Here is a 27,195-nt window from a genome sequence, read left to right as displayed (position 1 = left end):
TGAAACTGAGATGAATGCGTCCCCATATTCATTTTAAATGCGATCCCCCCCCACCCGGAATCTTAATTTGCAGTGCGATCACCACATTCTTATTGGCTATCAGTATAGGCCCAACCTGCTCAACCTTTCCTCATAAGACAATTCTTTATCTTAGGAATGAGCATGCTCTGAATTGCAACTGCATTCCTCCTTCAATCGGGCGACCAAAATTTGCATCGTATGTTAGGCCTGGTCCCATCAGTGTCCTGTACAGTTATGGCAAGACTTTCCTATTTTTATACTTAATTCTCCTTGCATTGAAGGCCAACATTCTGTTTGCCTTCCTATTTGCTTGCTGCGACTGTAAGATTTCGTGCTTCATGTACCAGGACATCTGTGCCCTTCACAATTCTGATTTTTGTTTTTCTATTATTCCTTCCACAGAGGATAATCACATGTTTATCCCACATTTTACTTGCCATCAGCCAAATTTCTGCCCATTCACTTAACTATCTATCCCTTTGCGGACTCTTTATGTTCCCTTCTCAACTTGCTTTCTACTTATCTTTGTATTATTAGTAAATTTGGCTCTGTCTCATTGCAAATCTTTAATATAGATTGTAAATAGTTGAGACCTGAGCACTAATCCCTGTGGCACCCTACTAGTTACAATTTGTCAACCTGAAAATAACCCAATTATCATAACTCTGTTTTGTGTTAGCCAATTCTCTGCACTGATATACCCCACCCAACAACATAAGCTCCTAATTTGCTTAGTAGCTTTCTATGTGACACTTTAATGAATGCCTTTGGAAATTCAAATTAGTATCTAATTCCCTTTATCCACTCCATTTGTTACGTACTCAAAGAGCTCGAATAGATTTCGATTTCAGTTTCATAAAACTATGTTGACTTTATTTCATGAGTTTCTGAATGTCCTGCTACTGCTTCTCTAATAATGAATTCTTAATAAATTTCGTAATGACCAATGTTAGGCTAGCTGGCTTATAATCTCCTGCTTTTAGTCTCCCTCCTTGAATAGGGATGTCATATTGGACATTCATCCATCCTTTTTCGTAAATTCCATAATTTGTTGGAATTGCTGTTATGTTAAATAAAATTAACAAGTTGGTTTATTGAAATTAGGATGAAGAACGTGTACGACTTGACAAAGAGCGTTTGGCAGCTCGACTGGAAGGCCACAAAGAGGGCATTGTGCAGACCGAGCAGATTAGGTAAAGTATGAATCTTGCAAACATTTCTGTACAATTAAGATTATGTAGCTAATGAGTAATTGCACTCTAAATTATGCCCATTTGAAGGCGGTAGTTTTCAGATCAAAGAAAACCCTGTCTTAATTTTATAAAAAATATGCCTTGATTTTGAAAATTTAGGCTTTCTGCTTCTCCATAACTCCACCGATGTAGGACAAAGCTTTTCTTCCCTCCACGAAACAGTTATCAAGAATTATTGTAACTGCTTTACTAATAATCATCAAGGAAGAGAATTTGCCACCAAGTTACTCAATTTTACCTACACACAATGGCAGCACCATACTATGATTGACATTTAATGTATAAAACATCTAGCAGGCCACTCCATTACACAAGAAATGGTACAAATATCACCTCTTTGCAACTAAAAATGGCAGTAAGCATGGCCTTGCTGGTGTCCCCCTCCTGGCATGGTCAAATAAAAAGCTCTGTTTCAATTTGCAACCTGTTGGCAGTTTAGCTGCATTCAGTTTAGGTTTCAAATTTGTGCTAAATTTAACCAAAGTCATTGTGATTTTAGAATAACTTGAATATTAATTTGCTTTCTAGGATCATTGGTGTGCTTTCTATGCCACCTTGTGGCAGATTTGACTTAATGCTGTATAGATCCAGATCCTTCACTAGTTTGCTATGTTCAGCTTTACTATTTGCCACCTTCACTTCACCACAATGTTCTCCTGTCCTTTTCTTCATAGTGGACCTGCAGATAAGGGTCTACAAGCACCTGTCTAGCATATTTATGTACATCCTTTTGCACTTTTCTCCCACTCCTGCGTAACATTGGTTTCAAAAAAGGTTATCAATCCATGCACCTTTGCAGCTCTCCAGTTTATTCTGTTTTGATTTGATTTTTCAGGACCTTGTGACTCACAGCTTCTGAGGTCTTTGGATTTGTAGAATCAAAAAGAATGAGGGTGGGAAAATTCTGGCTTTTATTTCTCGACAACAAATGGAGGTTTTTGTCAGATTGCATTGGATAGTATGGATAGTAGACACTGAGGAAATAAAGATATTAGGAGTTTGATTGTTGCACTAGATGGAAGAAAATAAAGTAGAAGGACTGTTAATATGGAGGTGGGATAGATTTTTGGACAGGATTAGCACATTTTGGTGTTTTCTTTCAAGTTAGCACCATGATTGTTACAGAGTTGAGTAGTTTTGTGAACAGAATAGTGCTTTATTTCAGAACTGTGTGAAATTAATGAATTTTAAAGTTACTGCCATATATAGTCATTCTTTAGCAGCTGGTAATCCAAGGACTATTGCTTAAATACTCCATTTTGGGAATCCTTTGTCTCCATGACATTTTAAATGAAGGTCCATTCCTGCACTAATGGTGACCTACCTCTTTAGCTTTCCTGAACTTTCTCTCTCAGCCCATTCCTGGTATAGGCCAATACTGGCTATTGATTTTCCATTTTCCCTGTATTTGATCTAAACCCTAGTATAGATAAAATTCTGAAGCCTTTCAAAGTTTAACATGTCTTCTCAAAGTTACAGGCCTAAATCATAGACCAAATGTATAGTATGGGTGAGAGGAATTGTGATTAAATTCTGCTTGCCAAGCAGCCCTTCTTAAAAATTTAGTTATTCTGATTGCTACAGAAACAAGTCTGTTAGATCGGGGAAAAGTAAATGTTTTTCTTAATATTATTTCTAATTGAGGGAACTTGGTCTGAACTAGATACCCTTTTTTAAAAACTTTCCAAGATAAGTTCAAAGTGTAGAATTAGATACATGCCATATCTCTAAGATATAAACTTGGAATACTGGAATCATGATTTGCCTTTTGAGCCGAGGTTTAAGTTTAACCTCATTACTAATCCTGGTGCATCACTGTAATTCAGAGGAAATGCTGTATTCTATTGGAAAATGCTGAGCAGGAGCTCATCTGCTTATTTAGATAGACTGAATGTGAGAGATCTCAGCACAGTGCAAAGAACAGACAAATTGTCTTGACCAACATTCACCTCTTAACCAGCGCTTATAAAAAAAAACTAATCAATCATTTATTTCTCATGGGTGTTAATGGAATCTTCACACACAAATAGCTAGTTTGATTCAGAAGTGGCTGTACCTCAAAAATGTAGTGCATTCCTGGCAGTGAAAGTTAATGATCAGGCCGGTTGATTTCCCAGCATAGGGTAGAGTCATTGATCAGGGTAACCTAAGAGGTTTAACCGAGGCACTGGCTGATGCAATTTTTTAAAGCCATCTTGGCCTTTTGGCTAAGATGAAGTGTTAGACCAAGCCCAAGATGGGGTGCAATGCCTCATCTTGTAGCTTGGATCTTCTTTGTCTCTCCTGTGGGGACCATGATTTGGTTTCAGTTTGAATTTGGTTTTTTGGATGGAATAAAAACTTAAAAGTAATGCGTTGTGAAGTGCTTTGGTGAAACATAAAGACATAAATAGCGCTACACAAATTCAAAGGCATTTGTTCTATTACTTTTGGTGGGAAGGCGGGAATCCCAAAAATTCAGGTAATTAGTACATTTTTTCATCTGTCACATTTATTTTCAAATTATTTATTACATTAAAGTGGCTCTATTAGTAGAAGATTCATATCCTCAAATGAAATATAACAGTGCAGCTTTCAAATAGTTTGCATTATTGATTTGCAGGAAAAATATTAAGTGCAAGGAATTATTTTTTACCATTCATTTTTTGGGGTTACAGGTCATTGTCAGAGGCAATGTCTGTGGAAAAGATTGCCGCTATTAAAGCTAAGATTATGGCAAAAAAACGATCCACTATCAAGACAGATCTGGATGATGACATCGCAGCGTTGAAGCAAAGAAGTTTTGTAGACTCTGAAGTAGATGTAACCAGAGATATTGTCAGCAGAGAAAGAGTATGGCGAACGAGAACGACCATTCTGCAAAGTACTGGCAAAGTGAGTTCATCTGAACGAAGCTTCCTGATTGCTTAGTATATTCTCCTTCAATGCTTCTCCACTATTGCCCAGCTGGGTGCAACTGCTCTCACCTATTTGTATGCTTATCTATCTAACTGTAGCCAGGTTATTACATGAAATGTCTTCCCTTCCTGCAGTGTTATCTCTGTTGTATACACAGGATCTATCCTTGGCCTTCTCCTACTTCTCAGCTTTGTGCTGCCCCTTGGTGACATCATTTGAAGACACAGCAAAGATTTTCACATATACACTGACAACACCCAACACTACCACAGCTCCCCTCTGCTGTGGCTAAATTATCAGACTGTCTATTTATCATCCAGAACTGGATGAGCAGAAATTTCCTCCAAATACATATTGGGAAGATTGAAACTATTGTTTTAGGTCCAAACTCTGTTCCCTGGCTACCATGCCCATCCCTCTGTCTGGCTTAGTCCCAGACTGTTGGCAATCTGCTTGTAATCTTGATGTCAGGTTTCTTCTGAGGATGAGCTTCCCACTTCATAATCATGCCATTCCTAAGGGGCAGTAGTGATGTCACCGGATTAGTAATCCAGAGGCCCACTCCTGGAGATACTTACATGAGTACCTCTGTAATGCTTGGTGGGTGTGTTCAAATCCCACCATAATAGCTGTTGGAATTTAGATCCCATTAATAAAAATATGGAATTGAAGGTTTCATACATTGACCACAAAACTATCATCAATTGTTGTAAAATACCATCTAGTTCATTAATGTCCTTTAAGGAAAAAATTTGCTGTCCTTGCCTGGCCTAGTCTACATGTGACTCCAGATCCACAATGAAATAGTTGACTCTATAACTACTCTTTGATATCGCCTAGCAAGCCATTCAGTTCTAGGGCAGTTAACAATGGGCAATGATACTTACCATGGCAGTAATGCTTACATTCCATTAAAAAAAATTTTCAAAAGAGCTAAATTCCTGCTCTGACTTTGCTATTTCAGCCGCTGCTGTTACCTCTAGACTAGTATTCCAATGCACTTCTGGCCTGACTGCCATATTCTAGCCTCCATGAATTTGAGGCCATCCAAATCTCTGCTGCCCATGTCCTACCTTGCAGCATGTCCCATACCCTGTTGCCCCTTTGGTCTTTGACTTATATTGGCTCCTGGTCAAGCAAAGTCTTGATTTTAAAATTCTCAACCTTATTTTCAAATTCTTCCTGAGCCTTACCCCTCGCTATCTCTAACTTATAGCTGCATAGCCATCTGAAATTTCTATCGTCCTCTAATTTTGACCTCTTGTAGATTCCCAGTTTTAATTGCTGAATCATTGGTGGATGTGCATTCAGTGGGCATTACGCCTCTGCCGCTCTCCCACAATTTTCTTCTTTTGAGACACTCTTTAAAATCATCTTCTTTGACCATTTGGCCATCTCACCCAGCATCTCCTTATGTGACTTAGTGTCATAATTTGTTTTATAATGCTCCTACAAAGCATCTTGGGATGCTTCATTACATTAAATGCACTATATGGATATAGGTTGACACTGTTTCATGGGTTTACAAATATTAGCAACATGGTTTGATTCCCTGCGCACACGCACCCCCAAAAGTCTTTGCTGAGCTTGTTGAAGAAATTGCAATGCTACAACTGACTACTTCATCCAGACTCATATGGAAAACTGTTGCTTGGTAGTGAAGATGTGTTTGAAACTGTAGCCCAGACAGAGTTCGTACTTTTAGACTTGGTTGGAACAAACATGAATATAAAACAATATGAAATTTGTGAAAGATTTAAGTATCTCGGAGTGAGATTGTCTAATGTGGTTATGTAAGATGAACAGTTGGTTAAGTTTAATTTTTTTCTCTCATTTTGCTTATAAAATGATGCCCAACTTGTGTGTGTATATACACTGTTAATTATTATTAAGGTGTAAAGTTTTACTGTTCCATAATGTTGATTTTATGCATCCTGTATGTGAGAAGTAAAACAACAATTATGATATTTTGATGGATGGGAAGTGGGGGTACAGTGGGGTAATGGTAATGTCACTGGACCAGTAATCTAGAGGCCCAGGCCAAAGCTCGAGTTATGGGTTCAAATCCTACAATGATAGCTGGGGAATTTAAATTCAATTAATAAATCTGGATTGAAAGATATGTTAGTATTGTTGACCATCAAACAATTGTCATAAAAATCCAGCTGGTCCCAATGTTGAGTCGTTAGATCCATTCAAAATTATCTCATTTAACAAGGTGGTAACGCCACGTAACACAGTGGTGGGTATCCCCAAAATGAAAACAGGGCTTTGTATCTGTAAGGACTATGCTGTTGTCAAATCTGCTGACTTTACCTAGTTTGGCGTGCGTATGTTTCCAGACTATAGCAATATGGTTGACTCTTAAAAGTTTTCTGAAATGGCCTAGCAAGCCATTTAGTTATAATGAACTGCTACAAAGAAATGAAACCAGATGGATCACCTGGCATCGACCTAGGCATTGAAAGCAGCAAGATCACACCAGTCCTGTCGACCCCTAAAACTCTTCCTTACAAATACCTGGGGCTTGTGCCAAAATGGGGAGAGCTGTCTCATAGACTAGACAAGGAACAGCCTTATAGTCATTCGCGTGGAATTGATGCTGTTGTATGGGTTTACAAATATTAGCGCGTGCACACACTGTCCTTATTGACAGGACAGACATACCGGAGGTGATGGCATTGTGATATAAAGTCGGGAGGGTGTTGCCCCGAGGGTTCTCAACATTGACTCTGGACCACATGCAGTCTTATGACACCAGATCAAACATGGGCAAGAAAACCTCCTGCTAATCACCAGTAATTGTCCTGCCAACCCTGTTAGCTAATGAATCAGTACTCCAAATCCAACGTCACCGAGAAGAAGCACTGAGGATTGCAAGAGCACAGAATGTGCCCTAGTTGGTGGACTTCAGTTGCGGTCTCGAGGAGTGACTTGGTAACATCACTACTGATTTGAACTAAATGAAGACTGAGCCAATGGCAGATGGTGAGAGAATGAACAAGAGAGGATAACCTACTTGATTTCCTGGCCAACCTACCTGTTGCAGATATATCTGTACAAGACAGTATTGATAGGAGTGACAACCGCATAGCCCTTATAGACACAGTCTTGTTTTCATTTTGAGGATACCCACCATTGTGTTATGTGGCATTACTACCTTGCCAAAAGAGAGAATTTCGCATGGATCTAACAACTCAGCATTGGTTATCTATCCTATTGGTGAAGGGGTCAACAGCAGCATCAGTATTCAACTGTCATCAGTATTCAACTGTTATCAACCTGTTACTGCATGGTCTAGCATATCATCCACCGTTACCATTAAGCCAGGCTGAGCTTGGTTCAATGAAGAGTGCAGAGGGCATGCCAGGAATGGCACCAAGCATACCAAGAAATGAAGTGTCAACTTGGTGAAGCAACAAGGGAAGGCTACTTAAATGCAAAGCAGCAGGATAGCATGCGATAAATAAAACTAAGTGGTCCCAGAAACAACAGATGAGATTGAAGATTTGCAATCCTATCACAGCTAGTCATGAATAGTGGTGGAGAATTAACAGCTAACTGCAGGAGGAGGCTCTTCAAATATCGCCATCCTTGATGGGGGAGCTCGGAACGTCAGTGCAAAAGATAAGGTTTGGAGCGTTTGCAGCCATCTTCAGCCAGAAGTGCCAAGTGGATGATCAATTTTGATCTCTTGAGGTCTCTAGCTTCACAGATACTAGCTAGTCTTCAGTCAATTAAATTCACTTCACGTGTCATCAAGAAATGGCTGAAGGCACAGGATACTGCAAAAGATATGGGCCCTGAAAACATTCTGGCAATAGTACTGAAGACTTGTACTCCAGAAGTAGCTAATCATCCAAATTTCACGCAGCAAATTCCTTATGGTCTGTATGCACTGATGTTATAATGACCAACTTTTTTTGTGATTTTGTTGCTGAATAACTATTGAAGTATTGGCAGGACACCAAGATAACTCCTTTGGTCCTCTGAATTATTACCACTGGATATTTAATGTTCATGTTTGAGGTCGCTGAGGCCTTGGTTTGATATCTCGTCCATAGGATGCACTTCTAATGGCGTAGAGCTGCTCAAGCTCTGGTGAGGAACTTGCACCCACAACACTGACTCAGGCGGGAATGATAGTTACTGCACCATGGCTGATAATTATTTAAGTAGGAATATTTAAAGGCGAGATATTCACTTTTTAAAATTTATTCTTTCACGCAACGTGCTCTTTACTGGCTAGGCCAGCATTCATTGTTTATCACTATGAGAAGGTGATTGCAAGCTGCCACCTTGAAACTTAAAAATGTTGTTTATTATAAATGTTGTAGAGTATGTGGATTGATTTTGTGACATCACTAGTAGAAATTTATAACACAAACCTTGGTTATATGCTTGAAGTCAAAAATTAAACGCTCATAGTAGTTGACCGATGTGGCATATATCCCAGATTGGTCAAGGAAATTAGAGGAGGTCTATGAAGTTAGCTTAATATTTTTGAGGCAAATAAATAGTGGTTGTGCATAAGGCCTGAGAGATAATAACAGCTATCTAATTGACAGAAAAAAAATGTGAATCTAGGTTTATAAATCTCGCCTTCTGTAATGGTGAAATTGCTTAAGAGTTTTACAGGCTGCTGTTCAGTGTTCTTGGAGGCTGTAAAGAGTAGTTGCCATAATTTAAGTAGTTGGTCAATTCTGACAATGTTTTTGAAGTTTATCCATTATTGTCACAAGTGGGCTTACATTAACAATGCAGTCAAGTTACTGTGAAAATCCTCTCGTCACCACATTCTTGCACCTGTACGGGTTACGCTAAGGGAGATTTTAGTATGGCCAGTGCATCTGACCAGCATGCCTTTTGGACTGTGGGAAGAAACCAGAGCACTCGGAGGAAACCCATGCAGACACGTGGAGAAAGTGTAGAGTCTACAAAGACAGTGACCCATGCTGGGAATCAAACCTATGTCCCTGGTGCTGTGAGGCAGTGGTGCTAATTACTGTGCTGCCGTGTTTCCTACATTTTGAAGCAGTAACTCTAGTTATTGGGTGATGGCTTTTCCAGTTAATGTAATTTGAGTTTCCAGAGTCATTTACTATCTTTTTGCTATTGAATGGTGGTACAGGATGAGGAACAAGACCTAATCTTGTTCCTGACTTTTTGATTTAGTTTAGAAGAATGTCTTGACAAATTCCAAGCTTTTGATTTCAGATATTTTAATTGTCTTCTGATTGTAGTAAATTGCACAATATGCAGAATAATTTTGTATAATGTGAATAATTCGTACCTTCAGAAAATTCTTAATTGTATTAGTTTTTGTGAAATCTCAACAGATAGGTTTATAAAAGCAGAAAATATTCAAAAGGACTGCCCCTTTGCAACAACTGGATACCAATTTTATCAACTCTATTTGCAAAGATTAATAAAACTTCATTAATTGTTATGGACATAAATTGGAAAAGTAGGTAGGGTGACAGCTGTTTGCACATTTTAGTCTAAAGGTATTGGTTTTTCTCATATTCTTCAAGGCTTTATTTGCTGCTGATCAGTGGTGAGATAAGTTTACATTTGAGAGTGCTGCTAGGAAAGAAATGGAGACAAAGGATGCAGTCTTTATGAATTACTCCTCACCCCCTCAGTGTTGGTGACTATTAGAATTCAATGAAGGTAATTAGCTGATTTCCTGAAAAGTGGTGACGTTTTTATCCAGTTGTTGACCTATTTTGAGAATTCTGTTTATACAAATGTTTCCTGGAAAGACAATTTTGCACTGAAATGCAATTATCCCCACGTTTTCTTGATTGTTTATGCTGCTTCAGAAAAATGTTCACAAAAATTTCTGCTACTTGCTTAACTCTAATCTGTGTGGGTTTCCCTGATTAATGTGAGTAATACACTGAACTAAACTTAAATCCAGACAGTTAGGCGTGGTAGTGTGCACATCCACTTCATATTGAAGCAACTAAGATTTCTGAAATTTGAGTGATTTTCTTGATCTAAAAAAAACTTACTGGGCACTGTCAAATTTGGTAAAGTTTGCTGACCATGTCAGACTAGGTGAAGCAATTGAGTCTGAGACGATAGCTTGGGAAATGCAAAATGAGTTGAATAGAAAAGTAAGTTTATGGAACAGTAGCTTGTGGAACAATACACATCTATGCACAGGACTGAAGAATCAAGTTAACAGAATAGTGGTTCAGGAATGCTTAGGAGTGAGACCCCAAGGATACAATTTAAAGAACACTTGGAACTTTCCATTCTTTGCTGTACTAATGAGGTTCAAAATCTGATGCGCTTTTGACCACATGAACACAAAAAATAAATAAAATCATCCGTCTTACTCTTGATTTCAAGAGTTAAAATCATTTTGTGCAATAAAAGATTTTACTCCCTTATAAGGTGGAGCAATTGTATGGTTTGATATAGTGCCACCTACAGGCATTGATGCTTTAAGTGAAATTTTGGAATTGCGTGCTTCAGAAACGGAATTATCTATATAATACTGCAATTGCAATATTGGCACTAACTTATTTTTCTTTCCAATTCTCCTGTTTGGGTTACATTCCTTCAAGCTTTCAGCCTCCCTCCACTTGAACAAATTTAGAAGTACTTTAAATAATATGATTTGATAGGTTAGAAAGTTGAAAAATGATTTTTTTTTCCTGGTCTTGTGTTGATCCTGTTAGAAAATATAAATAGCTGCCAGTTGCTCAAATGCATAAAAAGATCTTGGCGAGAAAGCATAGAAATCATTGCAAATGCTTATTCTCCTCTTTGTTTTGTTGGATTTATACTTTTGTTGTCCTATTGCTTACCGATATTTTCCAGATGTCACTGCTGGCCTTGCCAAATAACCAAATAGTACACTATCACTGGAATCATGAGCTGCTCAGTCCATAATTTAATAAAAAATGGGGGTAAATGCTTTCCCATTTTTGTTCTGCTGGGAATTGACATTTAGCTCTACTATTTATCCTAAATTCTCCCTTAAAAAGAAATACCCTCTCCACCTTGTCAAGCCCCCTCAGGATTTTGTTTCAAGCAAGTTATCTCTGACTCTTCAATAATGGATGCAAGTCTAACCTGTCCAGCCTTTCCCCATAAGGCAACCCACCTAGGTATCAGCACTTCTGAACTGGTTCCAGTGTGTTTACAGCCTTCCTTAAATAAGGAGACCACTACTGTACACAGTGCTTCAGATGTAATGTCACTAATGTGTGGTATAACTGAAGCATAACCTCAACTTTTGCATTCAATTCCCCTTACAAGCGATTACATTCTGTTTACTTTCCTAATTACTGGCTGTACCTGCACACTTATGTTTTAGAAAATGAACTATCTGTTTTATGTCATAATCTACAGCTTGGAACTATCTCTGTAGCACACTTCTGTGGTATGTTGAAATGCAGTAAGAAGTCTCAACAGTAGGTTAAAGTCCTACAGGTTTATTTGATAGTAAACGCCACAAGCTTTCGGAACGCTTGTCAGGTGAATGGAGAGTTCTGATCAGAAACAGGGCATATAAAGGCACACACGGTTGACAGAATACTGATTAGAACGCAAGTCTTTACAGCTAATCTGCTATTCAAATCTTAAAGGTGCAGACAATGTGAGTGGAGATAACATTAAGCATAGGTTAAAGAGATGTGTATTGTCTCCAGACAGGACAGTAAGTGAGATGTTGCACGTTCAGGCAAGTCATGGGGGTTGCAGATAGTGTGACATGAACCCAAGATCCCAGTTGAGGCTATCCTCGTGCGGAATTTGGCTATCAGTTTCTGCTCAGCAACTCTGCGCTGTCATGTGTTGTGAAGGCCGCCTTGGAGAACGTTTATCCGAAGATCAGAGGCCGAATGCCTGTGACCATTGAAGTGTTTGCCAACAGGAAGGGAACAGTCTTACCTAGTGATGTGGAGCGATGTTCATTCATCCATTGTAGTAGCATCTGCATGGTCTCCCCAGTGTACCATGCTTCAGGACATCCTTTCCTGCAGCGCATTAGGTAGACAACATTGGCCGAGTTGTAAGAGTATGTGCTGTGTACCTGGTGGATGGTGTTCTCACGTGAGATGATGGCATCCATGTTGAAGATCTGGCATGTCTGGCAGAGGTTGCTGTGGCAGGGTTGTGTGATGTTCTCCTGAAGGCTGGGTAGTTTGCTACGGAGAATGGTCTGCTTGAGGTTGTGCGGTTATTTGAAGGTAAGAAGTGGGGGTGTGGGGATGGCCCTAGCAAGATGCTCGTCTTCATCAATGATATGTTGAAGACTCCAGAGAAGATGTCGTAGTTTCTCCGCTCCTGGAAAGTACTGGAGGACGAAGGGTACTCTGTCCACTTTGTCCCGTGTTTGTCTTCTGAGGAGGTTGATGCGGTTTTTCGCTGTGGCGTGTTGGAACTGTCGATTGATGAGTTGAGCGCCATATCCTGTTCTTATGAGGGCATCTTTCAGCGTCTGAAGGTGTCTGTTGCGATCCTCCTCATCTGAGCAGATCCTGTGTATATGGACGGCTTGTCTGTACGGGATGGCTTCTTTAACATGTTTAGGGTGAAGTTGGAGAAGTGGAGCATCGTGGGGTTATCTATGGGCTTGCGGTACACCGAGGTGACAATCCTTGATGGAGATGCACGTGTCCAAGAACACATCGATTCTGGAGAATAGTCCATGGTGAGTCTGATGGTGGGATGGAACTTGATGTCATCAGACAGTTGTTTCAGTGATTGTTCACCATGAGTCCAAAGGAAGAAAATGTCATCGATTTATCTAGTGAATGGTTGAAGGTCCTGTGCAGTGAAGAAGTCTTGTTCGAGCCTGTGCATGAAGATGTTGGCATACTGAGGTGCGCATTTGGTCCCCATGACTGTTCCATGTGCCTGGATGAAGAACTGGTTGTTGAAGGTGAAGACATTGCGGTCCAGGATGAAGTGGATGAGTTGTAAAATTGCATTTGGAAACTGGCAGTTGTTGGCGTTTAGTACTGAGGCAGTTGCAGCAATACCATCGTCGTGGGGAATGCTGGTGTAGAGCGCCGAGACATCCATTGTGACGAGGAGTGCCCCTGGTTCAATTGCTCTGTGTGCTGAGTTTCTGTAGGAAGTCCGTAGTGTCGCGACAAATGCTGGGGATTCTTTGTACAGTGGGTTTCAGGATGCCCTCGACTTAGCCGGAGAGGTTCTTGCACAGGGTCCCATTGCCCCATCCAATGGGACAGCTGGGTGTGTTTGCCTTGTGTATCTTTGGGAGGCAGTAGAGATCTACCAACGCCGAGAGTACGTGGGATGAGAGCACGGAGGGTGCCCTGAAGGTCCGAATGAAAGGTCTTGATTAGAGTGAGTTGACAGGTGTGTTCTTTGGTTGGATCTGCGGGTAACTGTCTGTAGCGTTCCTTGTTGTTCAGCTGTCGGTACAATTCTTCGCAGTAATCCGTTCTGTTCAGTACGACGATGGCCCCTTCTTTGCAGGTTTGATGACAATGTTGCGGTTGGTCTTGAGGCGTGGATAGCGTTGTTTTGTGCTTGGGTGATGTTCAGGGCTGTCTTGTGAATGTGGTTGATGAATCTGGTGTTAACGCACCTCCTGATGGCTTGGGCATACATGTCAAGTCGAGGGCAGCGGCCTTCCGGAGGAGTCCAATTGGTTGCTGCACTGCTGATCTCTCTCAGCTGTTTTGGTTCATTGGCTGTCTTGTTGTTTTCGCTGTTGGTCTCTTGGGGTTTTGGGAGAACTCCTGCAGCCTCATTCGCCTGATGAATTCCTCTGTGTCTGCTGCGTGACTGATGGGGTCCATTTTGGTGGTGGGGGCAGAAATTGAGCCTTCGGCTGAGAACTTCGACTTCATATGGTTGAAGTGTGTAGTCTGACAATTTGACAATAGACTTCCCTATGGTGGTACTGTTTTCTGCTGTGGTGCCGGGGGAGGCTTGGTTGCAGCTGGTGGTGATACCGAGTTTCTCAAGTTTCCTGTTCTTGGTGTGCATGTAGATGGCGTAGTTTCTTTGTCTCATCTGCTTGGCAGAGCTTTGCAGCTGGTCTGCATCCTGAGCGCAAGTTGAGAATATGAGTTCTATCTTGGTTTCCAGGATGTGGCGTTTGCTGTAGAGCTGGTGTATGAGGTATGATGGCAAAGTCTCTCAGCGTAGTCTGTGTTATAGGTTGACCCGAGTGGGTTCGTGATCTGCAGTCCTTTGAGTATCTTGTCTGCTTTCTTGCATCTTTGTAAAAACTTGGATGTCTGTGTTGATATGTGCAATCTTCTTGGAGATCCTCTCCACTTGGAGCTGGCAGTTTGTGGTGTCGATGGTAGTCATGATGTGGAGATGCTGGCGTTGGACTTCTTCCTATGTTTACCCTAGTCCAATGCCGGCATCTCCCACAGTATGTTGAAATGGGCATAGCTGTTTGCTTGCTAGTGTTGTCCAGCTTACAGATAGCGTATTGTCTTTGTTTTCTGTTAGTAATGTATTAATCCCAAACATTATCTGTGTCTGGATTAAGTTTTCTGCTAATATTTTCTCGCAATAAACATAAATTACATAGTGTTCAGTTGTTCAAGCAATTCGGCTTTCATATCTCCTTTGTCAGAGAAACATAAAGCACAGAAAGGGCCTATTCAGCTTGTGGCTGCTCATTGAGCTTGGAATTTTCCATACTTTTATTTATGAAGTTCAAAATCAGACATGTTTTTGACCACACGAACACGAAACCTAAATAAAACAATCCCTTTGCCCTTTGATTTCAAAAGAGTTAAAATCAATTTGTGCAATCACTCCTCTGTTCTTTCTGCATAACCTTGCAAATTAATTTATTTTCAAGTATTTAGCTAATTTTCTCCTGATGTTTGTTATTGAATGTGCTTTCACCACCATCTCTGACAATGCATTCTAAATCATTGTGACTCATTGCATAACCTCCTCATTGCTCCTGGTTTTTAAGTCCACTCAAAATAGTTTAGATAAATAAGGAGAAACTATCAAGTATTTTTAAAACTTTTGTTAAGCCTCTCAATCTTCTCTGCTGTCTGTCTCTCCATGTAACTGAAGTTTTCATCCTTGGTAACATTCTAGTAAACCTGCAAGCCTTGACATCCTTACACGGTGTTATGTCGGGTGTTTTAGTGGCATTTTTATTACCGTTGATTTCGGGAGGATTGTTATGGAATATGAAGATGTTTCAATATTGTACATATTTTCACTTGTGTGCAGGACCGTGGGTAATCTGTTGAAAGGTGAAATGATTTCTTCCCTCTTCCAGTTGCCTCTTCTGAAATCTTTGAGCTAGTGTGGTTTGGTGGAAGTAGCTGGCAAGTTATTTGCTCTTTGGTATCTTCAGGCAAATGCTAAGCAATCTTGGATTTGAAGTGCCTCTTGGTATTGCATAGCACCACCCTGTGACTGAAATTGGGTACTGCTTTGTCATTTATTTTTGATGGAAATGTAGCTCAATGGTGCTATAGAACAAAAAGAAATAGGTTCAAATTCACGGACTGAGAAAAATGACAGCTTTTGTTGAAATATTCTTCAGTAAGTAAATAAACATTTCCTTATTGTTTTTGTGGGTAATTGGATGTTTTAGGATGGCATGTATTCTCATTTGTTATCTCTTGCTGTCTAACCCACACTATCTCCTATTCTGAATTTGTTCTTGTATGTACTTTTTTTAATTTGCTGTGCTTTGTTACTCAAAGCCCCTGATGCAATCATTTTAGACTTACTCTTGAGGTTTCGACTTGGTGTGATGATTCTCCAGTTTGGTTGACATTTTTACTATACTGGTCAAATATTAGACCAGTATTATTAGATGACATCTAGTGTCATCTAATTTTAATTGTCATCTTAGTTCCATGATACTGAAGCTGAAAGGCTGCATTTAATATATTATTTATGAGAGTGCACATATATAGTTTCTTGCTTACTAAAGTACATGCTTTAAACAAAATGTTCCTATATTAGCAAGTTTCCCTGGCTTTGCTCACTGAGTTAAAGGATGCATTGTTTCTAAAAATAGATATCGTGATTTATGTTGGCCAAACATGGGTAAGGGTTTGAGAACTTGGGATGTGCCTTTTGCTTTCGCAGCAGATGAATGTAGCTATGAAATGGCTATTAGGAGTTAGAAGCAGCGTGGGAGGTTGAGGAATTTGGTAGTATTGTGCGGAGTCTTGGGTTTCAGAAGGGTGAACTTGTGTTTTGTCAGAATTGGGATAGTGATCTTAGGCTTTGGCTGCAGTGTGGTGGGAAATGTAACATCTGCCAGTGTGCAGAGTTAGGTCCCAGTGGCTTTGGGAATGCCCGAGAATTGGCAACGCTGTGACTTTCTTTGACCTACTGCAGCCACTCAAATAAAATTGAGCTAGAATATAAATAGCAAATGCTGGAAATCTAAAATAAAAACAGATGCACAGCACTGCTTCAGCATCCAAAAAGGGGAAAAAGAGCGAACGCTCCAGCTTGCAACCTAAAAGTAACAGCAGTTAACAAGCTAGTCCAGAGAAGTAGAATTGAAAAGTGATAGTGGTAAAGTCACTGCACTCACAATCCAAAGGCCCAAGTTAATGCTGTGGGGATAAAAGCAGAAAGTGCTGGTAGAATTCAGCAGGCCTTGCAGCATCTGTGAAGAGAGAAACAGAGTTGACATTCCTTGTCCAATTTGACTCTTCTGAGCTAGTTCAGATGCTGGCAGGCTCATAAAACATTACAACGCAGTACAGGCCCTTCAGCCCTTTATGTTGCACCAACCTGTGAAACGAATCTAAAGCCCATCTAACCTACACTATTCCAATATCATCCATATACTTATCCAATGACCATTTAAATGCCCTTAATGTTGACAAGTCCACTACTATTGCAGGAACGGCATTCCACGTCCTTACTACTCTGAGTAAAGAACCTACCCTGACATCTGCTCTATATCTATCATCCCTCAATTTAAAGCTGTGTCCCCTCATGTTAGCCATCATCATGTGAGGAAAAAGGTTCACACTGCCCACCCTATCTAATCCTCTGATCATCTTGTATGCCTCTATTAAGTCACCTCTTAACCTTCCCTCTAACAAAAACAGCTTCAAGTCACTCAGTCTTTCCTCATAAGACCTTCCCACCATACCAGGCAACATCCTGGTAAATCTCCTCTGAACCCTTTCCAATGCTTCCACGTCTTTCCTATAATGCGGCGACCAGAACTGTACGCAGTATTCCAAGTGTGGCTGCACCAGAGTTTTATACAGCTGCAACATGACATCATGGTTCCGAAACGCAATCCCTCTACCAATAAAAGCTAACACACAGTACGCCACCTTAACAACCCTATCAACCTGGGTGCCAACTTTCAGGGATCTATGCACATGGACACCGAGATATCTCTGCTCATCTACACTACCAAGTATCTTATTAGCCCAGCACTCTGTATTCCTGTTATTCCTTCCAAAGTAAATCACCTCACACTTTTCCACATTAAACTCCATTTGCCACCTCAGCTCAGCTCTGCAACATCCTTCCACATTGTCCACAACTCCATCAACTTTAGTGCCATCCACAAATTTACCAACCCATCCTTTTATGCCCTCATCCAGGTCATTTATAAAAATGACAAACAGCAGTGACCCCAAAACAGATCCTTGTGTTACACTACTAGTAACTGAACTTCAGGATGAGCATTTCCCACCAACCACCACCCTCTGTCTTCTTTCAGCTAACCAATTTCTGATCCAAACTGCAAAATCACTCTCAATCCTATGCCTCTGTATTTTTTGCAATCGCCTACCGTGGGTACGTTAAATGAATGTAGTAGCTTGGCTGAGCTTTTCCAGCACTTTGTTTTAATTTCAGATCTCCAGCATCCACAGTATTTTGTTTTTTATTTTAATGCTCTGAGGACGTATCTTCACATCCCACTATGACAGCTGGCAGAGTTTAAATTCAATTAATTGATGTTTGAGGAGTTCAAAGCTAATCTCAGTAATTGTGATCATAATCCACTTGTGGGAAATCAAAACTAGAATGGTAAATTTAAGAGTCCATATTAAATTCAATAATTTGAGAAAGCATTGTTGAGGCAAATAACATAAAAACTTAATGTGAAGCTGGATAAACAAATGAGGAGGAGAGAGTAATACAGGATATTTGATGGGTTAGATAAAGGGGGTTGGGATCGATGGGGGCAATCTACGAGTGTACATGACTGTGAATTTTTGCTTGTTATCCTGATGTACCCAGGAGCATTCATTTATCCTAAATGGAATGTATCTCGCATTGTACTTGCTCATAAGGAGTGTGTTGCATAGATTGTAGGGCATTCCAGCTGTGAGATTTTTATCCATTCTCTCATCTTCCTGGCATATATAGTGATGGAGCTTTTCACCAGATATCCTTTTACAATTATCATTAAAATGAGCAGTGCACTTGCAGGGCAAAGGCATGTGGATTAAGGCTTGCATATTTGTATTTGAGATATTTTGGGATTATAGATTCCTTGCTTAACTCCTAATATGATACAGACAGACTATATATCCTGGGAAGAGATATTGCATTGTATTCTATTATGGTAAGGGATGGGGTAAGCTGTCCTAGGTGCACACCTAACTGTGGATGAAAATCCATGGCAGTTTTACTGGCATTTTACAAGTGCTAATATCCTGTATTTTTTGTGGTTGAATAAGCAATGCCAGCAACTACTATAAAGATTTGCTTCAGGAATGTGCAGGGAATTTATCACCTTGTTAAAAGGAAGAATCAGAATCATAGAATTCCTACAGTGCAGAAGGAGACCATTTGGCCCATTGAGCCTGCATGGACTCTCTGAAAGAGCGCCTTAGCAGGCCCAACCACCCCCACCCCAGTCATATCCCTTGTGCATTTTTAACCATGGCTAATCCACCTAACTTAGAATACTTTGGACACAGGTAATTTAGCATGGCTAATCCACTTAGCTGGTACATCTTTGGACTGTGGGAGGAAATTGGAGCACCATGAAGAAACCAATGCAGCCACGATAAGACAGTCACCCAAGGCTGAATTCGAACTCGTGTCCCTGGCGCTGTGAGGTAGCAGCGCCAACCATTGTACCGCTCTTTATTTGATTTTTTTATTGTCACCTTTAGTAGTATACGGTGAAAAATGTTGTTTCTTGCGTGCTACACAGACAAAGAATACCATGCATAAGGAAGGAAAGGAGAGAGTGCAGAATATAGTGTTGCAGTCATAGCTAGGGTGTAGAGAAAGATCAATTTAATGTGAGGTAGGTCCATTCAAACAGTTAGCAGGGAAGAAGCTGTTTTTGAGTCGGTTAGTACATGATCTCAGACTTTTATATCTTTACCCAAAGGAAGAAGGTGGAAGAGAGTCTGTGGGGTCCTTGACTATGCTAGCTGCTTTTCTGAAGCAGCGAGAAGTGTAGACAGTGTCAATGGATGGAAGGCTGGTTTGAGTGATGGACTGTGCTTCATTCACGACCCTTTGTAATTTCTTGCAGTCTTGGACAGAGCAGAACCCGTGCCAAGCTATGATACAACCAGAAGGAATGCTTTCTTTGGTCCATCTAGATGTTGATGAGAGTTGTAGCAGATATTCCAAATTTTTTTGGACTCCTGAGAAAATAGAGGTGTTGGTGGGCTATCTTAACTGTAGTGCCCACATGGAGGGACCAGGATAGGTTGGTGATCTGAGCACTGAAAAACCTGAAGCTCTCCACCATTTCTACTTCATCCACATTGACATAGGGCATTCCCTCCACTATGCTCCCACTCCAATTCTATTTTCAAGTGTAGTGATGACACCATCATAGTGGGTTGGATCTTAAACAATGACGAGACAGAGTAGCCCATGTCTACATCAACGGGGAAAAAGTAGAAAGGTTCGAGAGTTTCAAGATATTAGGTGCCCAGATGACTAATAACCTGCCCTGGTCTACCCCATGCTGACACCATTGTTAAGAAAGCCTACCAACGTCTCTACTTTCTCAGCAGACTATGGAAATTTGGCATGTCAGCTATGACTGTCTCCAACTTTTACAGATGCACCCTAGAAAGCATTCTTTCTGGGTGTATCACAGCTTGGTATGGCTCCCGTTCTGCCCAAGACTGCAAGAAACTGCAAAAGGTTGTGAATGTAGCCCAACCCACCACACAAACCAACCTCCCACCCATTGACTCTGCCTACACTTCCCACTGCCTCGGCAAAGCAGCTGGCATAATTAAGGACGATGGTAGTCATGATGTGGAGATGCCGGCGTTGGACTGGGATATAACAGAAAGAAATCCCACAACACCAGTTTGAAGTCCAAACAGGTTTATTTGTAGCAAAAGCCGCAAGCTTTCGGGACAGCTTGTCCCTTTGTCACCTGACGAAGAGACAAGCTGTCCCAAAAGCTTGCGTCTTTTGCACAAATAAACCTGTTTGGACTTCAAACTGGTGTTGTGGGATTTCTTTCTATAATTAAGGACCCATGCACCCTGGACATTCTCTCTTCCACCATCTTGCTTCGGGAAAAGGTAATTACCAACTGACTCAAGAACAGCTTCTTCCTTGTCAGCCTTCTGAATGGACTTACCTTGCATTAAGTTGATCTTTCTCTACATTCTAGCTATGACTATGACACCACATTCTCCAATTTCTCCTTTCCTTCTCTGTGAACTTTATGCTTTGTCTGTGTAGTGCGCAAGAAACAATACTTTTCACAGTATGTTAATACATGTGACAATAATAAATCAAATCAGAAATGAAGTTGATGACTATCTTTTCGTTGACATTACGGGAGAGATTAATATCATTGCACCAGTTCACCAGATTCTCTTATCTCTTTCCTGTACTGTGTCTCATAATTTTTTGAGATCTGACCTACAATGGCGGTATTATTAGCCAATTTGAAAATCGAGTTGGAGGGGGATTTGGCCACACAGTCAAAGGTGTATTAGGAATACAGTAAGAGGCTGAGGACATAGCCTGGTGGATCACCTGTGTTGGAGGTGATTGTGTGTTAAGATGATCTTATATTTTTCCAGGATAGAGTTGGCATCGCTCTGGTACAAGAAACTCATCTGGATTACTGGGCGCACAAACTTGGGGACTGGTTGGGGCAGGTGTGTTTTGCTATTTCTGACTGGCAGTTGAGGTGCAGCAGTATTGGTTAACAAAAATCTGTATTTTAGTTTGGATAGCTGTGTGAAAGACAAGGGACTAGTATGTGATTGCCAAGATACTAGTGTATGGGGAGAATAATGAATGTTTATGGTTCTTATTTACCCCCCAGACTTTGTCTCTAAGGTCTTTATGGACTTTGCTGAACTGGCCTCCAAATATTCATTTATTGGTAGTAATTTTAATTTCCATCTTAACCTGCTAATTGATCTCCCTGTTATGAGAAGCATTCTTGTGCAACAAGCAAGAGTGTTGACTTTAGCTTGTGAAGTGGTGGGAGATTTGATGCATCTTTACTGAAAAATAATAATTTCATCTCGTGTTCCAAGACCAAATTTGATTCTTTTTGTTCAGTTAATTCTCTTTCCAATGTCAACCCCATTATAATCTGGGAGACTTGCAAGGCCTTTGCTAGAGGCTTAGTCATCTCATTCCTCGCTAGAAAAAGACATAATTGATGGGGCAGCAGCAGCCTCAGTTGGAGGTCTGGCAGGCTGAATTGGGAAGGGAGTGTGGTAAGAATTCTTGTCGTGTGAAGCTGAAGGAAATTGGTGTAGTTACAGTGGCACTGGAGTGTGCAGATAGGAATTTAAGGTTTGCTAACAGAAGTTGCGTGTATTTGGCTTTTCTTACCAGGAAGTAATCAGACTCGAGGACGGTAGCTTTGGCGGTGGACTCCAGTGTGTAGGAGATTAGGGCAGAAGATATTAACAAAGCTTTTATGCTCATTTGTATTCATCGGTCCAGCTGAGGATACCCTAGTACCGATAGAGTGTTTCTTGTCTTGAGTTTCCTTCTATCTCAGAGGAGTTGAGAGCAGCTTTGAATGCCCCGATCCCTGAGATGGGGGTGGTGGTCTCTACCATAAAGGAGCTTCAGCCTGGTAAGGCACCCAGGTCTAATGGTTTTGGGTATGAATTCAAAGCCTTGTAATTAAATCTGTTAATTAGTATATATCATCACATTTGGCATAGATTTGCTACCGCAGTTGGTCCGTAAGGCTATTATTTTCTTAATCCTGAAATGGGGCAGGAATCCTGACCAGTATACTTCTCACAGACTCATTTCTTTATTGAATATTGACTTGAAAGGTTTGAGGCCTTGGAAATGCTTCTGGAGAAAATCCTTACCTGTGATTATCCAGGATGACCAGACAGAATTTATTAAGGGTCAGAACTTGTGCAATAATGTTAGGACATTATTGAATATTATCCAAGTCTTCCTGTACAATGTTTTGGGTTCGTGATCTCCCTAGATGCTGATAAAGCCTTTGATAAGGTGGAATGGAATTATTTGTTCTATATGCTGCATGTATTTGGATTAGGAGGGGATTTTGTGAAGTGGATTGAAGTACTTCATCAGAATCTAATGGCAGTGGTCTTCACAAATGGTTCTAAGTGGAGAATTTTGGCCTTCATAAAGGGACAAGGCGGGGATGTCCAGTCTCCCCTTTGGTTGCTTTAACTATTGAACCTTTGACTTTTGATTTGATTTATTATTGTCACTTTGGCATTCAGTGAAAAGTATTGTTTCCTGTGTGTTGTACAGACAGAGCATACATTCATAGAGAAGGAAACGAGAGAGTTCAGAATGTTGTGTTATAGACATAGCTAGGGTGTAGAGAAAGAGCGACTTAATGCAAATTAGGTCCATTCAAAAGTCTGAGGGCAGGAGGGAAGAGGCTGTTCTTAAGTCATTTGGTACGGTATATTTTCCCCAAAGGAAGAAGGTGGAAGAAGAATGTCTGGGGTGCATGGAGTCCTCAGTTATGTTTACTACTTTGAGGCAACAGAAAGTGTAGACAGAGTAACTGGAGGGGAGGCTGGTTTGTGTGATGGACTGGGTTATATTCGTGACCTTTTGTAGTTTCTTGTGGTCTTGGGCAGAGCAGGAGCCGTACCAAGCTGTGATACAACCAGAAAGAATGCTTTCTATGGTGCATCTGTAAAACTTGGTGGGAGTCGTAGCTGACATTCCAAATTTCTAAAGCCATTAGATGTGGCCCCCAGGTTTGAGTTGTCCAATGGAGATAGGCAGCACAAAATTTCACTTTACGCAGATGATGTGTTGTTCTTTGTCTCCAAACTGGGTGTCTCTATCCCTGCTCTTATTGATGTGGTGGCTGGATTTGGTCTTTTTTTTTCGAGTTATAAGATTAATTTCACAAAATCGGAGGCTATGTCTATGGGCAAGTTAAAGGTAGACCCCCTCTTCTTGTTTTCTGTTTAGATGGTCCCCACTGGGGTTTACTGTTGTCTGTGAAATATTTTATACAGTGACTTCAACCAATTTATTACATTTACTTCGTGTTTTTACTTTGAGACAAACAAAGGATTGGTTCAAACTTAGCTTTATTAAAACACACTCTGATTAAAGAAACAATTCTCATAATAGATTAAGTTAACTTTCCCCAAACTATGCTAATTACTTGGGAAATAGTTATTACCCGGTCTGGTGAAATTGATTGGGCTGTTGCATTCAATTTACTGAACTCGTGGCAGCAGATGAACTCAGGGTCCTCTTAGCACGAAGGTGGATCTCACATTCCCTGTTGTGTCATCCCAGGTCGTAGTTGGTTTGGCGGAGCCTTTGATGGAATTTGTCTTAAATATGGCTGTTTTTATCATTCTTCTTCCTTCTTCAAATTGTTGCTGATTTGTGCCCAATGGGGTAACGGGTGGGGAGGGTCAGAACACCCAGTCAGGTTAGACCAGGTCATCCTTGTTGTGTATATCTCTTTAGTAGCAGGGAGACCAGCTGAAACTAGGGAATACACAATCATAGTGTCTGAGTACCTCCTGATGGCTTACGGCCCGTAATGACTATTCTGAATTTCCTCTCATTCATTTGAATTCTGGACTTTATTGAGTTAAGGCCAGATGAGGAGGGACAAAATATGTCTCTCCTGGGCTACCAGTCCAAACCTGTCTGTAACAGTTTATTTTGTCAATTTGAAAGGATGAAGGAATTTTATGAATGTCTATGTTTAACCATTTGTACTGGTTGCAGGGAAGGCAAGTCCTGCAGGCTTTCTTAAAGTTTAAAATAAATAGGGATTTATTTTCTTTAGCTTAACATCCACCCAGGTAAAGATAAAATACTTAAAAGGGTAAACTCACACTTCTCAAATATTCACAACCCATGTTCTCACGCACACTGGCATGCAAAATTTACAAGATATGCTATAGTGTATTACCTTCTTAGATAATTTGAGGTTCACTGCTGAAAGACGAAGAAATTGAGAGTATACTGTTTGAGTCCTTGTCTGCCTCACTGTGACTGCAGCAGAGATTTTCCCAAGTTTGTTTAGATTCCAGCAATTGTATTGTTCCTAACTGCAATTGCTGGAGATGATTTCTTTTAAATCCTTAATCCACCTCTCCCAGATGTCACTTCATTTCACATCTGAAATTCCTTTCTATGGAAAATTCAATTATGTATTGAATTTTTAAACTGTAATAGTGTCTTAACTTAAGAGAGAGTAGGAGATCATTATTGTTCATTGGCAGCTTTTCCAGACTACTCACTTCCGTCTTTAGTAGCTTGTTAGAGATTTTAAAATGGTCACTTCAGTTGTGTAACCCCACTCCCTATAACGATTTCAAAAGGCTGTTTGTTTATTGGATGTCTTAATTAACAATTGTTTTTGTTTCAGGGCAAGAGGATTTGACTCTATAATGTCCTAACCATAACACTCTAAGGAGTCATTGTACATCCTGATGAAATAGGAAAACATCTGTCCATGCACCTATAGTTCTAGCAGGCCTTCTTTCTCTGTTGGAGAGAGAGTTTTGTGGAAATGCAGATGCCATGTCCCATACATTTTAATAAATTACTTTGTAGTGGTTCTTGATATCCTCCAGTGTGAAATTCTGGAAAAGTATGCCGTGGCATGTTTGAAATTTGTTCCACGTTGAGACTTTCCAGAAACTGGTCACTGGCTGTACCAAAAGTCAGGTCTCTAATGGCAGCAATCTTTAGTCACTGTCTTTTCTTGCCTTTAAAATGTACAAAACAGCTCAGTATATGCTTTGTCAGCCATTGAAACCACTGGTTAATATCATTCGAGCACAAGTTACACAATCACAACATTTGGTCCAATCTCCACGATCTCTCCTCCCGTAGATCAATCTATGAGTCCTTATTGCATTCTTTCTAAGGCAATAATATCCTTCCTTGGGTAAATACTTCATTTAAGGTCCTAGCAAGGTTCTATGTAATTGTAACAGGACTATAGTAGGGCTGTTTGAGAGTTGGGTATATATTTTTCAGGAAACCATTTAGAGACTGTTAAAAATGAATGGGCTAGTTGACTCAACTGGATTGCTCTACTAAAGAGTCAACACAAACCCGATTGTCACTCTGGCCCCTTGTGCTGTGTCATTTATGATTCTGTGGTGGATTCTAATATGATGTCACCTTGCTGAAATTCAGAAAAGGCAGATGTTGTCTGACTATTGTCTTTCTATATTGATTGTGATTTTTTAGGTCATCATTGTGCAGATAAACCTGAAGTAGACTCCTGGTAATGGATTCCATTATTTTATTCACGATTGCAGAGGTGTTGGAATTTGCTTTGTTGCCTTGTTTGCAAGCATATATATCATGAAGTCTCTATCTATCCACTGGGACTTCCCTCATATTTGCTTGCTTTGTAATGATCATCTTCACTTCATATATCTCCTCCTTCATCTCTCTCTCTCAATATTCTGAGATGGATGTCATTCTTCTCGGAGATTTGTTTTTAGAACTTACAGCCAATTTACTATTTCCATCCAATTTATACTAAAATTGTTATCTCCTTGGGTGGTCATTGTCTGAAGAGAACATATCACTTGTGAATACTCAAAAGAAATGATCATTTTGTTTTGTTTGAACTGTTTGTTCCACATCATACCAGATACTTATTGTAATTTCTTCATGGGAAGTATGGCTTAGGACAATGTGTGAAAGTTTGTTAGGTAGAGGGAAATTTTAAACATCTTTCTAAAAATCTAATTCAGTTTGTATTTGTGTTTTAATATTTAAATGCAAGCATTGTTGAACTTGTAACTCTCCGCCAGGGGCCTAAGTAAGGGGTTAAGAAGTGATCAACTGACAATAGCTGAAAGAATTAATTAAGGAAACTGATCTGAACTGGTCTGAGCTGTACCTGGGCTCAGCTAGTCTCTTTGCTCAGAGCACAGAAATTCAGACACACGGTGTCCTGCACTGAGTGCAGCTTTGGACAGTGGGCAGTTGTTCTAGAAAGGGGATATGTAGTCTTTCAAAGCAAAAGGATATGGCATAATTGAAAGTCAGCTATTTTGTAATGATACGCAGAGTGTGACAGGAAGAGACTTAAAAAAAGCAACAAATGATATCAAAAAGGGAAAAAAATGGTACAGCAAAATTAATGGCTCTTTACTTAAATGTACATAGTATTCGGCACAAAATAAATGAATTAATGACACACATTGAGGTTAATAGGTATGGATTTTATAGCCATTACAGAGATGTGGTTACAAAGAGATCAAATTAGGAATTAAATATTCAGGGCTATGAAACTTTTTGTAAGGATAAATAGGAAGGAAAGGGTGGTTGAGTGGCTTTGTTAGCATGAGATGGAATAAGTATGATGGCAAGAAATGATCTTGGATTGGAAGATGTAGAATCCATATGGGTGGAGATGAGAAAGAGTGGAAGAACACACTGGTAGGAGAGTTTATAGGCACCCAAATAGTAGCTATATTTATTCATTTGTGGGACATTGGTATCACTGGCTGGCCAGCATTTATTGCCTACCCCGATTTGCCCTTGGGGAGCAGTTGAAAGTTAACCACATTGCTGTGTAGCTCTAGAGTCACATGTAGTCCAGACCAGGTAAGATATTTTAGAGGGATTTTCTTAT

At 40.2% G+C, this 27,195-nt stretch overlaps 1 protein-coding gene across 1 annotated transcript in view; it reads left to right on the top strand.

The window, feature by feature from the left end:
• Positions 1–27,195, top strand: part of cdc73 (cell division cycle 73, Paf1/RNA polymerase II complex component, homolog (S. cerevisiae)) — a 338,701-nt gene that overhangs the window by 42,908 nt on the left and 268,598 nt on the right. Inside the window, exons 6-7 of the mRNA XM_080195857.1 lie at positions 1,126–1,214; positions 3,932–4,148. Coding sequence (XP_080051983.1) covers positions 1,126–1,214; positions 3,932–4,148 — 306 coding nt within the window. The remainder of the gene's footprint in view (positions 1–1,125; positions 1,215–3,931; positions 4,149–27,195) is intronic.

Source organism: Carcharhinus amblyrhynchos, chromosome 9 (genome assembly GCF_965287045.1).
Source record: "Carcharhinus amblyrhynchos chromosome 9, sCarAmb.v2.hapA, whole genome shotgun sequence".
In the NCBI taxonomy this organism is placed as follows: domain Eukaryota; kingdom Metazoa; phylum Chordata; class Chondrichthyes; order Carcharhiniformes; family Carcharhinidae; genus Carcharhinus; species Carcharhinus amblyrhynchos.
Note: the sequence above shows the minus strand (reverse complement) of the source record. Positions and strands in the feature narration are given on the sequence as shown.